Source organism: Leptidea sinapis, chromosome 2 (genome assembly GCF_905404315.1).
Source record: "Leptidea sinapis chromosome 2, ilLepSina1.1, whole genome shotgun sequence".
Taxonomy (NCBI): Eukaryota; Metazoa; Arthropoda; class Insecta; order Lepidoptera; family Pieridae; genus Leptidea; species Leptidea sinapis.
The window spans coordinates 27,333,996-27,351,359 of record NC_066266.1 but is presented as its reverse complement, the minus strand read 5'-3'; the positions used below and the strand labels follow the sequence as shown (position 1 = coordinate 27,351,359).

At 33.3% G+C, this 17,364-nt stretch overlaps 1 protein-coding gene across 1 annotated transcript; it reads right to left on the bottom strand.

Moving 5' to 3' along the window:
• Positions 1-2,242: 2,242 nt before the first annotated feature.
• On the bottom strand, positions 2,243-6,098 carry LOC126974781 (zinc finger protein 239-like). The gene has a single exon (XM_050822463.1). The coding sequence runs from the start codon at positions 5,993-5,995 to the stop codon at positions 4,970-4,972; it is 1,026 nt and encodes a 341-aa protein (XP_050678420.1). The 5' UTR covers positions 5,996-6,098; the 3' UTR covers positions 2,243-4,969.
• Between the last annotated feature and the right edge of the window lie 11,266 nt (positions 6,099-17,364).

Genomic DNA, 17,364 nt, shown 5'->3' with positions numbered 1-17,364 from the left:
TATAGAGCTTTCCATGTTTTTTTAACACGGACGAGGCGAGTAGGACGTAATCTGATGATAATTGACTGCCCTGCCCATTACAATGCAGTACCGCTCAGCTCAGGATTCTTGAAAAACTCAAATCTTCTGAGCGGCACTACGATTGCACTCGTACCCTTGGGACATAATGAGTGAAAACTGCAAGGTGATTATGTGATAATAAAGTTAATTTTTAAGTTTTTCTATTGATATTTTCTCACAATAATTTATTAAACTAAAAATAATCTTTAAATGCAGAAATTATAACTTAATTGGTATCTAGTTACTATATCCAATGTTTTTTATGAGATCTCAACTAAAATCATATTAAGATAATCATATCAATGTTAAGGTTCGGTTTAATCAAGGTGTTAGTCCTGTTCAATCGGAGAAAAATAAAAATTTTAAAACAAAGGTCATTTTCTACTTTTAAAACTTGTATTTTTACAAAACTTCACAAATTTACTTCCTTTTATACTTCCAAAATTATTGAAAAAATTGAACACTAACAATTAATGCGTTTTCTAGAAACGATTTATATATTACCAGACCATCAATCAGGTAGGCGCGACCACTGCTGAACTCAACGTTGTTGACAACATCTGGGATGCTCAGGAGGAAGGCCACAATGCTAATACTCTTTGATTATTACCGGGCATACGATGCCATTGATACGTATCATTTTCCAAATTAGTGTACTGCGGGTTAAGCCCGAAGGCTACTACGGCTATGTACATATCAGAACACAAACAGTAGCATCAATTTTAATCAGTGGCAGTTATAAATTATCTCGATGTGCTCCCATCAACAGAGGAATTACCCATGGGGTCAATTCTAGGACCTCTGCTCTTTAATATGTAACTGACGATATTCAATTGTATATCTCTTTCAATACCAAGGACGCTTTTCACGCAACAAATCTTCTGAATTCCAACCTAAATGAACTTTATTCAGATCGAAACTCTAATTTTAAATCCTTCGAAAACAAAATTTATGAACTTGGCACCCTATGCCTATTTAAATATCATTAAATGTTCGGGTTGATTCCAGCGGTCGAATTCCACCACCGGACATTACGTGCAAAATACCACCCGCATCACGTTGACGTCTGGCATTCCACAACCGCGCGTTCAGCAAGAAATTTTTTGCCTCGTACAGCCACTTTGTGGAGTCAAATACCGGCTGCGCTTTTCCCGAACAGATACAACCTTAAAGGCCGGCAACGCATCCCTTGACAACTGATGTTGCGAATGTCTATGGGCGGTTGCCTCATCACTCCCCATCCCGTGAGCCTCTTGCCCGTTTGCCCCCTCTTATATAAATAAAAAAAATATTTTACCAGAAAGAAATAATTTTTTTAGAAGTTAGGTTGGTATATATATTGAAATTTATTTAATTCTCGTCCATGAGTTACAAAAGGCTTATAGCATGCAGTATGATACGAATGGTCAAATGACAAATGACCAACCAACATGTGGGTGTAAAATACTGCTGTCAGTGTGCAGGCGCAAAAATTCTGAATAAATAATTAGAGAAAATAAATTGTTTAATTTATCTTTTCTTTTGACATATCCGTATTCTCTTGTATACTCTATTCACTAGTTTTCTTCAAGCCCAAAACACTACAGATAGCTATCTCTTTCTGTATCATACGTTCTGTATTATCTATCGCAGTCGAAGTTGTAACTACTTTACACTTGTGAGTTCGTTTGTTATAACGCAACAATATCTGAACTTCACTCTTTACAATTTTGAATTAAAAATATATATTATACTAACCTTATCAATGACAAAGTAGTTTGAAATAGGTTAACTATGAAAAAATAAAACAATTATTAACTATTATTATTAGTTTCACGAATGAATCTATAAAATAAACAACTTATTTTTTTCTATGGAAAAGTAGGACAATCGAGCGTGCGGGTCACCCGGTAATAAGTGATCACAGCCGCCCATATTCTTGCAACACCAGAGGAATCACAGGAGCGTTGCCGGACTTTAACGATATACGCGCTTTTTTTGAAGGTACCCGTTGTATTGTCCGGAAACACCGCACTAAGAAGCTTTGTAGTACGTGGAAGAAAGTTTCTTGAAAACCGCACTGTGGAGGTCCGCCACACATCCAGATGCTGGGGATGATATCCTAATTTGTGGCCTTAACAATGAAATAGAAATTAAATAGTAAAATATTTTAATATGAAGAAATAGAAACAAACAACAAAACAAAAGTAAAATTTTATTTATTGTTAGCGCTTTCACAATGTACCGCGACCGGTGAAGTTTCAACTTGCATCATAAAATTGACAACTATTAATACTGTATATACACCGAATCTAATAATATCAAATCAAAATCACCTTATTCATGTATGTCAAGGAAATGACACTTGTGAATGTTACAAGTTTTCTTTTCTTTTATATTTTTCGGCACTTTGGAAAAGGCTTAGCTTTAATGAGAAGAATTGGCAAAACCTCATTGACACTCTTTTAAATCAATATCTACAGCTCTTTTTACAAATCATTTCAATTACAATATATGTAAAGTAATGCAACAAAAATACTCAACGTCTGAAAAAAAAAGAACGCCGTGAAAACAAGAGTTATTGAGTAGAGTAGATGCATCAATCCATACACACGGTAAATAAATAAAGGTATTTTGCGAGCAAGAACATCAAAGCAGTTTCCAGTAACAGGATCACTCTACTACCACACGCGCCAGACATCGCCTCTCTCGTCTATATTTTAGGGAACCGAACGATCCGTCCCACGTCGCCGCCACAAGAAGTGACATTTAAACAATAATTACGAAGCCTGTCACGAGAACTCAACCAAATAACAGAAAAGAATGTTCATCTTCATATTATGGATTACTCACTAAATACCTCTACTTACAATTTGACCATTTTGCTTAAGTTTACATAATATAACAATACATACAGTTAGGTAACACAATAATTAATACCTATATTTTATATCAGATTGTCTACGTCCTTTTAGAAGTACATTGGATGCAGATATATGCTTATATTCCAATAGTATTCTAGGCTTGCTGTGTCAAGTGTCAATGTGTCGAGTGTTTCTCACCGCCAGCGCAGTTCCGCCGTGACCACGATTCATGCAATTGGATCGAAATATCGGCATCAAATATATAAAATATGTATCGTGAGTACCCGTCATAATAATTACAATTGCTGTGTTACGGTTTCTAACATATTTAGGTAAGTAACAATAAATTGTTTCACATTAAGGCTTGGAAGATACAAACTAAGTAAATCACACTGATGATATAAATTCCATATTTAAAATATTAAGATTGATTTTCATATAATATCGTATTGAACACTGCACAAGGTAGTTTCTTCAACAGCATGGTTGTACGTGGAAGAAATTTCCGTGAAAACCGCGCTGTAGATGAATACCCCACATCCAGATGGTGGGGATGATATAAACAATAAAATACTTTAATGCGTTCAGGTATATGCCAAAATGGACTTTTGATATTCAAATGGAATAATATGCATGTTATAGAAAGTTTTATAGAATAAGAAAATTTATTGAATTAGTCGTTACTTTGCGAAAATCCATAATTATACAAATGATTTAAGTTTTCTTCAAATATTGGCGGAATTAACACTAAAGAAAACTTAAATCATTTGTATATTTACAGAATAAGGTTCTGAGTATATGCTAAAGCCCCTGAGTGAGTATATGTAAGAAACAGCATCCTGATAACTCATGTTTTATTCCTTGCTCAGTGTAATTGGAGGTCAATTATTAATGCAATTTCTTTGACCATATTGAAACCACATAGAAATATAATTATTATGCAACATAATAAAATATTCTACAGTTTATAAAATATATAATTGAATTTCTACACTAGGTTTTAACACATTCACTGCTAACCTCAGAAAGGGAACTCATTGCAGGGCGACATTATTGTTCGCGCTGTGTGTTACCCGCACGACTGCTTACGATTTCGTATATGTCCTCGACAGTCATGCGTTCAACACACGTAACGCATAATTTTTGTTATCTATTATATTATAGAGGGTGGTCTTTGCGAGTTCATCTATTTTCTTTAAAATTAAATTTTTTCTTTGATTTGTAAGCTTTAGGACTGTTTATACATTTTTTTTATTGAAATGTCCAAATTGTAAAATAATTAAATATGTTTTTTTCTTTTGTTTATCAATACATGTACATTTACAATATATAAAACTATTTGTACTAGTGTTGTTGGCGGAATTTCATAACCATAATTCCAATTACCTACTAAATTAATTTACACATGTGACTTAGAAACCTTGTTTTCATATTTTCATTTTTACTTTAAATTATATATTACAATATTTTAGATATGAGTTTATAAATTGTTCAAACTATTGTTGTATAAGCGTAGTAAAAATTATGAATGCTGTGGTAGATTATAAGTGAATTAACTCTTATGCATTTTATAATTATATTTTAAGTTTAAGCATGTAAAGAGTGTAATTTGTTACTTGCCCAAATATATAAATTAGATTAAAAAAAAATACCATAAGGTACATTCTACCTACTTCTTTCAATACAATGTTGAAAATTAATAATACTTCTACGACATGCAGGTGCCTTTCGGTATTCCTGCGAAAATATTTTATGTTTCAATAAAACAATGGGCGTTTCTACGAAAGGTATGCAAAAATTAGCAGAGTTAAATTTTAAATAATTAGTAAAGTTAAAATTACAAAATAAATATAAAATAAAATTACAAAAAAAAAACAAAATTAGTAGCGTAAATAAACAGTTTTACTATTTATTTATCGACGTTTTGCGAATTCGGTTTGCAATTCAACGTTTTTAGGGAGACAATTGAAATGACTGTATTCACAAGCTAGTTAGTTATTAGTCCTTCTTAATATTGTATTTTATTTAAATGTGTTATAATGGCGTTATTAAAAAAACTTAAATAATCAAGTCTTTTCATCAGGGTGTTTTCTAGTGTGTACTTTCAAACTGCTTGACCGCGTGAAACTCTTACCACAAATGCTACATGAATACGGCTTTTCACCAGTATGCATTCTATTATGTGTTTGCAAATGGTAAGATCTGTTGAAACTTTTACCACATATACTACATGAATACGGCTTTTCACCAGTATGTATCCTATTATGTGTTTTCAAATCATTTGATTGATTGAAACACTTACCGCAAATATTACAGGAATAAGGCTTTTCTCCAGTATGTATTCTATTATGTGTTTTCAAATCAATAGATTGATTGAATCTCTTACCACAAACTTTACAGGAATACGGTCTTTCACCAGTATGAATTCTTCTATGCGTCTTCAAATGACCAGACCCATTGAAACTCTTGCCACATATATTACAAGAATACCGCTTTTCACCGGTATGAATTGTATTATGTATCGTTAAGTAACTAGATCGACTGAATCTTTTACCACATATATAACACGAATACGGCTTTTCACCGGAATGAATTCTACAATGAGTCTTAAAACTACCATATTGTCGAAAACCCTTACCACAGATACTACATGAATACGGTTTTTCGCCAGTATGAATTCTATTATGTATCTTCAAGTTACTATATTGAATGAAACTTTTACCACATATTTTACATGTATATTGCTTATCACCGGTATGTATTTTAATATGCGTCTTTAAATGACTCAACGAACTGAAACTTTTACCACATATGTTGCACGAGTCCGGCTTTTCACCTGAATGAATCATTTGATGTTTCTTTAAATTACCAGATGTAGTAAAACTTTTACCACAAATGTTACATGAATACAACTTTTCATCAACATCTATTTTATTATGTGTCTTCAACTCATCAGATTGATCGAAATTCTTACCACATACAGTTTTAATATTATTTGCCTGGATTTGTATCGGTACTATTGTTTTAAGCAAGCTATTTTTTCTTTTACTATTCAGTTTTGTATTTGGAATGTGCATAATTTCTTCTTTCATTAAATTATAATTTTGTGTAACATGTGTTGATTCACGTTCTTCCTCACAGTAGTCCCTAACATTTATGCCATTGATTTCACATTTACGTTCTATTTGATTTCTTTCCGTAGTTCTTTTCCCCGGTTTTGATTTAACTGTAACATAAAACACATCAATGTTATTGCCTACCTGATTATAAGTGTTCTATTTTAAATTAAATACGAAAACATCTTCGCCATTAAACTTAAAATATATTTTACGGTTTTTTTTTTCAAATTTACAAGGCTAGCTCTATAATACAGTATAATCATTTCATTCATTTGAGTTCCTGTATCCCCTAGCTGGGGCAGAGGGCATTCACAGTGCATCTTTATCACTATAGATCCTGAACATCTCTCTTGATTTCACTCCAGGTCTTTCCAATGTCATCGCTTTGTCAATGACAGTCTGCCACCAGGTTTGCATTGGATGGCCACATTTGAAATTTCCTTGAAGGTACTCATCTATGGCTTGCCTCGGTATTTGGTTTGGATCCCTCCGGAGTGTGTTTGGCCTATCCAGTTCCTTTTCATGACAGATGAAAGATGTTGGAAATTTTGACGGGTCAGTGAATACTGAGGATATTGCAACAGCATTGGTTAATGTAAGCCTGAAGTTGATGAGAGATGGACTTAGTGACCTTCCACATCTCACATCCATACGACAGCAGTTGAAGTTAACTAGGCTAGCTGTATCATACAGTATAGTACTGTTTCATTAATTACCTGGTAACTCATGCTCTTCCACATCTATCTCCCCTTTACACTCCTGTTTAATTGACAGATCACATCTCATATCGTCTTTGTTCAAATGTATCTCCATATCATAACAATGCTCTGGCAGATTTAAGACTTCTGAAAATTGAATAACAATAAATATATACTATTAAATTTGAAATTCCGTTTAGTTACAATTGGATGTAGTTCCTGCAAAGAGTTCCAAGCTACAAACATTACATTTTAAGGAATTCGTGTTTAAAGTTTAATAATATTAGTGTATTCCATACATGTGGGTTGGGCTACTAAGTCATGATTTTAAAGTGACAGTATGGCTGCCATTTTTTTCCAGTCCGATAACATGTATCATTTGACCAGTTTTGTGTTTTTAACTCAATTTCGACATGATTGTGGAATGTATTTCTGGAATTACGACCAATTACCAGTATCGGGTATTTTCAGTTCCTCACTTTTTGTTTTAATCTCACACTCCTGCTTAATGATAACTTCAGTTTTGTATTTGTTTGTGCACTTATCGTCATTAGTATATTGCGCTGAAATATTGAAGCAATTTTTTTTTATTCCAGAAACTTAAAACGTTAAAAGCGTTCTAGAAGAGCCATAGATATTTTCATCATTCCAAAGGTAAACTGAACTATTAGCACAATGAGTTAGTTTTTTTTATGAAAATAAGGGATGTGAGGATCAGGATGTTCTGCTGATGGTAATTAATATGCTCTTCCCATTACAATGCAGTGCCACTCAGGATTATTGAAAGGCCCAAAAAATCGGAGTAGCACTACAACTGAGCTCGTCACCTTCAGACATAATTTGTCAAGTCTCATTTGCCCAGTAATTTCAATAGCTATGGTGCCCTTCAGACGGAAACAAAGTTATGCTTACACATAACTGCTTCATGGTAGTAGTAGGGGCTGTTGTGGCACCCTTAATCTAACTGGCATCATTCGTTACTTATCTGACAAACAGTGTGAACTCTAGTATTGTACTTTTGTGTATTACCTTTACATATATGCACACACTCATCTCTCCAACTACTATAATAAAGGGGCTATCATCACAGTCATTCAATATCTGAACCTCCAACATCGGACCTTGCTCTTGCAAAGGTATGAAACTGTAGTTACAAATGTTCTACAGTATTATCATAATGGTATTTTCTATAATTACCAGGTATATCCTTTCCATTGTCATCAATTTCTTCCTTAATCTCTACTTTAATAAAGTGTTCATTGTCCATTTTAATTTTCATCAGATGCAAACAGTCAAGGTATCTCCAATTTCAGTTTTTGCAAATATTAAATTGGAAACATTACAATGCGAATGTTAATACTAGTTTACCATAAGTGAAAACTATAATTTTTTAAGTAATCAGAAATTTGGAGTGTATTTATTGGTGTGGTTGAAGTTCCTGTAACAAAAGAAGATTGGACTTATGTAATATGGCAAAATGGTCTTCAAAACTGTAGTTTATTAATCAAACCATAATTTGTAAAGTGGCTTAGTACAGTTCAGTGCTCTTTTTCACTGCAACCAATGTGATCTTTTGTGATAGCCACTGGTAACTTTAACATTAACACAGATCATAATCTGTTTGAAGACTGAATCATGTTTACTTGAGATAGGTGGATATTGGATCTCCATGTCATACTCTAATCACAATTATGGTTTTATGCACATGTTATGAATGTAAAGAGTTTAAATTTTTTTTTAAAGTTCAAGTAATATTGATTGTAGTGTTCCTAGTAGTATCTTGAGAAAGAACGACATTTACTTTTCTACTCAAGTGTTGAAAACAGGTTTTTATCATGACACACCTAATTTAAGGCTTAATGAAGCTACTTGGCCAGACACACTAAATGACTAAAACCATGTTCGTTTATAATTAGAAAGTAAGATGTGTTGATTAGTTAGTTAAATAGTATTAAATATTGTATTACTTTTATTGTTGTATTTATGTAAAAATGTTTCGCTCATTTATGATAAAGAAATAAATAAGGCATTTTCTTTTTATGGTATTTATCAACCGCAACTGTCAGGAGGATATCTTCTGTAACTAAATTATTTTCAGGGGGAGTTTACCATCTCTTGACTGTGTGTTGATTCTTGGTGATTCACTTTTTTATAGTTGTTGTTTGTGGTAGTTCAGAAATGGTGAGGTTGAACTGACAACTTTTATCTCTCTACATTTGAAGGAAAGGGTGATGCTCAGAATTTTGGATTAATCTGTTAATATATGGTTATGACAGATGCCATAGCAAGGAACAGAAGGTTGAAATTTGGCTGGGCAGGTCATATATGCAGATTAGATGATTTAAGATGGACAAAAAGAGTTACAGAATGGAATGGGAAGGCTCTAGACAAAGAGGGAGACAAAAGAGAAGATGGAGTGATATTTTTACTCAAAGAGTTGGATAGGACTGAATGAGAAGAGCCAGAGAAAGAGCATATTGGAAAGGTTTATGGGAAGCCTTAGCCGTAGAGGCAACTACTACTTCGTTTATTTATTATAGTTAATTTAGTACTAATTAATATTTAATTTATAGTTGGTTTAATTAAAAGTATTAAATTTAATTTTAAGTATTTTTATTGTAAAAATTGGAAAAGTTGTTTAACACTGATGAGTAATTGACAGTGAGTTGAAAATATGAACTAAATATGAAAAAAATATGAACAAAACACGAACTATAGGGAACGCATAAATACCACTGAACTACTATAACGGTGAACAAACTTAAACAAAATAAACGGACATACATTTTCAAGTATTACTTAGTTACAAAGTGCCTGATCACTGAATTTAATGTATAGAAACTTATATTCCAGTTAAAGTACTATCACTTATTTAACTTATAGTAAATTATTACTATTTAACTGCGAAAAAATTAAATTATATATAATGTACATAGGTACTTTATAATAAAAATTGTAATGAGAGAATATATTATTGTGGTTTTACCACGCTCTATACACATAATGATGATGATTATAAGTATCACTTAGTAGTGTACGTATCTACATTCTACATAGTAGAAAATTAGAAATAGTAAATAAATCCGAATACCGTAAGAACTATTTGATTTTTTTTAATTAAATGGCTCCGTCGACTGGATGTCGACGATTCAGCAACGTCAAGGTGAAAGATTTTTTATTTTTTTAGCTGATACACAGAGCTGAGAACAGAAAGAATTAAGAGGAAATGCAAATGACCGGTTTCCAAGTTCTGTCAGGTGCACCTCTACTTATGTTTTGTACTTGGAATAATTTTCCTGGAGAATTATTGCTCTGTGTATATACGTGGTGTTTAAGCATGATATGCATTGCCGGAATCAAGTGAAACTCTCTGTTAAAATATCATTGATAAACGAAATCGCATAATTAGTATCAAATTATTTATATATAGTAAACAAACGGCGATTTAAGAGAGGCTGATAAAAATATTATACAAGTAGATAACATGTTTGATAACTAAACAGATTGTCCAACGAAATGCGAGTTTCCGAAATGATACACAGGAAAAGGGATTTGCAAAATTTTGCTCGCCCTTTCTTCCACGTACAACCAAGCTGTGGATTGAGCTTCCTAGTGCAGTGTTTCCGATTGGAACTTCAAAAAAAATCGCGTATACCTTCCTTAAGGGCCGATAACGCTCCTGTGATTCCTTTGGTGTTGCAAGAGAATATGGGCGAAATGAGACTCCAACGCTCGTTTGTCCTCCTTTTCCATAAAAAAATGATACGCTCATATAATATCGACTGAGTAAACTTATACATTATTTATATTCTGTAAGTATTATAATTAGTAAGAAGTCTCAGTCAGGTAGACTCTATACAGTTCTTGGTATTCTTGTTCTGGCCGGTTTATATTACATCCCAAACCTGATCGTTTTATGAAGTTCTAGGTCAACCTTACCACACACTTCTTTCATCCTTGTTATATCATTACTACAGCTACTCTTTTGCTTTCGTCAAAATTAGTAGGAACAAATTTGATTCTATGAACAGACAACTGGCTTTGTTCAAGCAATTCTGATTGCGCACAAACTCGTGGAAGCCTTACGTTCACTTAAGCTGTGTTTATTCAATTAAAATAAAAAAACTTCCAAGACATACAAACTCATTCACTTTGTCCACTATCTCACCATTAGCCTCTTTAGAAACTGAGCGTTTGGAGATTGAATAAAACCACTGCTTGAGTAGTATGAAGAATGTGAGGAATATGTGGAATATATAATTTATTTCAGTTACATGATATATATACAAAATCCTTAAAACTATTTAACCAATTACAATTGTTACTTAAAAAATATTTACAAGTTTAGAAATTACACTCCAATACTAAAGCTTACATTTTGACCAATAGTTAAACGTTTAATTCAATAAGAATTGAGATTAATATAATGTGTTCTATCTCGCTCTAAAACTAATGCTATCGCAGTAAGCACGCCAGCGAGCCGTTGTGTAAGCTCGCGTCGATGCTCGAACGGCGGATGTGAATGAGCATTCACTCCTGTTGCTCATTGATTAAAATTGAATGAATAGTAATCAACACGTTTTAGTAGAGTACGCTCGGCTTTGCTGTGAGGTTGTGTAACGCGGAACATATGACTGGTCACGTGAGTATATCTGCGGTCATATTTTTAGGTTAGGTTAGGATGTTTGTCAATATTTGGTAGGTGGTATTACAATTTGTTATAAAAAAACCCTTTTGATCTTATTTACTAGACCAAGAATATAATGTCAAAATACTGCAATAAATACTACTACAAAATTTTGAACTCTGAAGTATCAAACAGCATGAAAAAAAACTATACCATTCCATGTATTATTACTAAGTGTAGTAAGCAGATAGTGACAAAAATCTAGTTCTGTCGCTGTCACAGTTAGAATATTGAGAGTTATATTTTACTAGCTGCCCAGACAGACGTTATTCTGTAGATAATAAAAAAATACTGTTTTATAGGAATTTGCCAATAATATTTCAAAACATCAAGAATTATTTCGTAAAAAATGCTCCCTGTTGTTATAATGAAATTGTTTCACAGCGGAACTCTCAAACCGTGCGTCACTAAATTCTTTCATAGAGAAAATGTCCATACAAAACAAATATTGAAAATAAAACTAATTATGGGTCCCAAATCGAATAAAAACTATCCTATCTCTCAAGTTGGACCAAACTACACTCCATGAAGTAATCCCCATTCAAATCCGTTCATTAGTTTAGGAGTCAATCGCGGACAAACAACGTCTCACGTAATTTATATTATTATTTATATTTATATATATATTCATTAGTTTTAAGTGTTTATTAGAATCTAATAGGTTGGCTAAAAAAGTATCTACATATTTTATATGAAAAGTTGAGTACTTTTCTTGGGATGGGTATAAAATGTTACACTCGCGTCAGGACACGTGGCCTGATCGAATTTTCGTAAGACATTAGTGTAAATTATCGATGAAAGATTTATACTAATACTTCTACTGGGACTGCATTAGGTCGATAAGCTTCACAAATTTTTATCGCGTCTTGCCTTGCATTTTTTTCTCTTTTAAAGTAAAATTTTAAAATATACAGTAGGTATTTCTTTATTACATTCATTTATTTTGTCAGAAAAAACAAGTGAAAATAGCTGGAAACAACATATCGCAATTTTTTATTAAATTAACCTTTTTAATGTCATCAAAACCGGCCAGGGCTGAATAATACAGCCAAAGAGATTTTGTTACAAAGTTTATTCAAGTAGGTATGTATAATATAGTAGTAGTAAACTAGAAAGACTTTATCTCCGACCTATTATTGTCGTGGTATATTTTTGTAAAATATCTGTAATAATAGATTTTTTAATATGATCATGTGTTTTGATCGTTTATCTGAACCCCGTAAGGCGCGTTATCCACCAAAAAGGAGAGGAGATGTATTTTGATAGCCAATCAGATCTCCTCTCGGCTTAGCTTCGGTGGAAATGGATCAAGCGGAGAGGAGAGGAGATATCTCAATTCGTGCTATATATCAGCTTGATTATAGACAGTCTCTCAAAGAAAAATTTAAAGAAATAAATATTATGACTGTTCATTGTCAGTACATTTATGAAAATTTAATATACGTTCACCAAAATCGTCACCTTTTTGCTCTTAATAGTGATTTTCATTATTATAACACTAGAAAAAAAAATAAGGGATTGCTTGTAACTAATTCTAGTAGGCTTCATAAGATACATAATAGCTTTAAGGGTAAATGTATACACTTCTATAATAAAGTCCCAGCCACTGTTCAGGCATTATCTATAAATAAATTTAAATGTTTTATAAAAAAATGGCTCTGTCGTAAATCCTATTATTCCACTGCTGAATATCTAAATGATCGGACAGCCTGGGACTAGATTGTGATTATTTTATAGCGATAGAAATGACTGTACAATATTGTATATTTTTATTGAAAGGAGCGCAAAAAAAGAATACTGGGAGAGTTTCTTGCGCCCCTTCTTCTCTCTCAGAGCGCCATTTGTTTCCGAAGCGGTAGTAGTATCTAGTAGTTATTAGAAATGACATCAAAAAGAATTCTAAAGGAATCAATTTTGAGAAAATAAATGCCTTTTATGCCTCATTCGTCTATAGAATTTTGTGCCGGACATGTGTGTAGGTGCCCTTTTCCCCGCATACCCGAAAGTGTTGCTATAAACACAGCTCACATCTCCTCTCAGCTCTGGTGGAAATAACTTGACAGCTACATGGCTTATCTCCTCTCGTCTCCGCTCCTCTTCATTTTGGTGTATTCCAGGCCTAAGAAGTCTGCATTCTAACAACGCTGAGAGAAAATATTATATGACACGACATAGGTATTTCGGCTCGCAAAATAAGTAGTTTTTATTAAATAGCACCAAACCATCAGTAGCGGATTAGCCACGAAGCAACAGTAGCATAAAAAGGGGCCCCGTATATTTAAGCCTTCTCAATATCTGACCGTAATTTTTTGAGCGAATTCTCTTAAGATGTGTTATATCAACTTTACTTGATGTCACAAAAATGAATCTACAACTTTTCCTACAGATAATCCACGTTAGATACATACTTGGTAACCGACAAGTTCCACTACAGATCAAGGGCTTTTTGAAATAGTTTGCTAAGGGCCCCGCACATGTTTAATCCGGTACTGCAAACCATTAATGAACATTCAAATTATGCTATATTATACACTGGTTAAATGTTTTTAATTTGCAATGATTTATTCACATGACACTTGGATAGGCCCTTTATCAAATATGGGATGTATTGAGGTATTTGACTCCTCCAGTTTGATGCAGTATTCTCCTTCTTCTTCTTTAGCCTTTGCTCTCCAACTGCCTATGATATGGCCCTTACATTGTTACTTACAAAAGGTTACCCCATGCACTCTGGGGGGCAAAACCTTGCTGGCTCGGGACAAAAGAAACACTAAGTGGCAAAATTATTAATAAATGTAATTTGTCGTACTTTTATGAGGCAATTAATTTAATTGCACGAAATGTTTTTTCCCTGGTATGTATTCTATTATGTTTGTGGCAATTTATAAATTGACTGAATCTTTTACCACATGTACTACATGAATACGGCTTTTCACCAGTATGTATTCTATTGTGTCTGTGCAAATTATACAATTGCTTGAATCTGCTACCACATATATTACACGAATACGGCGTGTCACCAGTATGGGTTTTATTGTGTCTGTCCAAATTATAACGTTGAGCGAATCTTTTACCACATATATTACACGAATACGGTGTTTCACCAGTGTGTGTTCTATTATGCTTCTTCAAATGACATAAATAATTGAAACTTTTGCCACATATGTTACACGAGTGCGGCTTTTCACCTGAATGTAATATTTTATGTGTTTTTTGAACTTGCTTATCTTGCCTTTTCATCATAGACAAATTTTGTTTATCGTGTCCTTCAACATCAATATCACTTTCTTCTTCACAATTACTGTACGTAACTTTTTTGATTTTACAGTTTTTAATAGTTCGCCTTCTTGTTTTTGATTTAACTATAACAAATTAAAACATAGATTAATGACATTGTTTCTGCTAAGCTGATTTTGATTTTATGTTTTGTCTGTGCATGTTCGATAAAGTCAATTCATCATAACCTCTCTGTAACATTTCAGTGTCTCCGAACACGAAATTACTTTTGTGATGCGAAATTTTAGTGAAACTCTAAGTTCAATGTTTTTGTCCATAATGAATCAATTTGTGAAAATTTATTGAATTAGGCGTTACTTTGCGGAAATCCATAATTATACAAATGATTTAAGTATTCTTTAATTTAATTAATTCCGCCAATATTTGTTTTTAAAACAATTCGACACGTGTTTCGTCTCTCCTCAGGACGTGTTGTTTCGCCAAAATCTGGCATGAGTCGAATTGTTTTAAAAACAAATATTGGCGGAATTAACACTAAAGAATACTTAAATCATTTGTGAAACAATTTGTTATAATTTATAGTGATAATCCTCATTTGTGGCATTAATTACACAAATTAAATTTAAAGACACAATTTAGACACATTTAACAGACTCTAGTCTATCGCTGTACCAAATTTCATCAAAATTGGCATAGGCGAAAAAGCTTAAGAAACAAACATACATTATAATATAAGTAGGTACTAAAAAGGATATAAAGACATAATCTTACCACCACTATGACTAATGTCCTTCAATCTCATTAGGTTCACTCTGGCCTCTTCACTACAGTCCTGGTCGACTGGCAACACATCGTCATGTGATTGGTCTTGTACTGCTGATTTGATTTGCCAGTCCGGAGAACAGGCTAAAATAATAATTTTAGCAATATATAACTAAAAAAGACGCGTACAAAGTACACATGTCAGAAGTGAAACATGCATTGTGCATGGACCTCTAAATTGCATATAAAGTCTTGGTACATGTTGTTAGGATGACACGTGGTTTTTAGCCGGTAAGAGTCCGGGATAACCCAACAGCGCCCCCCCGCGACTGTCGGCTTTCCATGAGGATTTTTCAGCATTAAAAATAAGGGGGTGGCAGTTTGTATGGGGGTAGGTCGTCATTATCAAAGGTGAGACACCATGAAACTTTGCATTTAGACAGTTGATAAGTAATAAATAAATGTTTGTTCTAACATTTTTGAAATTTCAACCAGTGTGGGGTTGAAAGTTCGTATGGAAGTCCAAACAAAGTCACGCGGGAATTAGATTTTAATTATTATTATTATTATTTTTGGTACAAAAATCGAACGCTTAAAAGATTCAGGAAAGCCATTTGACCGCATGCAAAGCAGAGCAGACCGAATTGTCAGGGGCCCAGTGCTCTGTGAACGGCTGCATTGTGTGTCGTCTACCACATTTATCACGGGGAGTGTTCCGAAGAGATGTTTCACCTGATTCCTGTCGCCGAATTTCACCTTCGCACGACACGTCACAAGTTAGGATATCATCCCCACCATCTGGATGTGAGGGGGTCCTCCACAGTGCAACATGGGTACCTTCAAAAAAATCGCGTACACGTTCCTTAAAGGCTAGCAACGCTCCTGTGATTCCTCTCGTGTTTCAAGAGGCCCTGGTGTCCCTCTTTTCCATAAAAAAGGAAATTTATTATTTTAACCACAGCAATTTATATGTGTATTATTGGCAAAGTATTTAAAAAAAATAAAAAGTTACTATTCCGTGCGGATGAAGCTAGTATTGTATAGTCATTACCTGGTATCTCATTCTCCACTGCATCTACCTCCACTTCATACTCCTGTTTAATAAAAATTTCATGTATCATGTCATCTTTTGTTTGATGTGTCTCCACTTCATTAGGATGTTCTGGCGAATTTCTGACATCTGAAATTAAACATAGTGGATCATTTATTACGCCTTAGCTGTCTCATACTATCTAAACTATAATATTATTTTTATAGTAAACATTTGTGTTTTTAAAGTTGGTTCCTAAAATTTTCTGATGTTTGCGTCATTCATGTTTTTTTTGTTTCTTCACGCATGACTAGGACAGGCAAAGGGTTCAAGCCCATATACAGCCGTATTCATTCTTAATAATTAATTGCCATCTTTTCAAGATTTTTACAAAATTGTTCTTTCTAAAAATGTAGAATAGCATGAGGAATAAAGCATTTTAATGATTTTTGCTTAGGCCAAAGAAATATAACTTCTTGTGTGCATACATAAGTGTGTACACTTTTTTTGTATGTATGTTTGTAATTTTTTGGTATCTAAGCGAGCGAAACCGTGAAGGATTGATAGTTTAGCTATATAGTGACATTAAAGTAAGTAGTAATCTAAGTTCCTTTAATTAAAAGTATTATTTAGTACAAAATTCACATGGCTATAGCGTCTTTGGATGTAACAATGAGTTAAGGTATAGCGACTGTTTTTAATGAATCACTTGTATGTAAGTCATTTAACTCTTTGGAGTTCAATTTATTATTCAGTTACAAAGTGATATTCTGACTGGCAAGTGTGTTAAGTAGTTTTGAATGTGTGGCTTCTAGACGCAGATTCACTGTTAAAAAATGGGTGTAAATGTTCTCAAAATTAAAAACCGTGAAAACAATGTTGATTTGAGCAAAGAATACAAAAATTCCCATTCAACAATATCTTTTAT

Bases quoted from the DNA above. Each gene is read 5' to 3' on its own strand.
- LOC126974781 (XM_050822463.1), bottom strand. From the start codon at position 5,995: ATGAAAGAAGAAATTATGCACATTCCAAATACAAAACTGAATAGTAAA.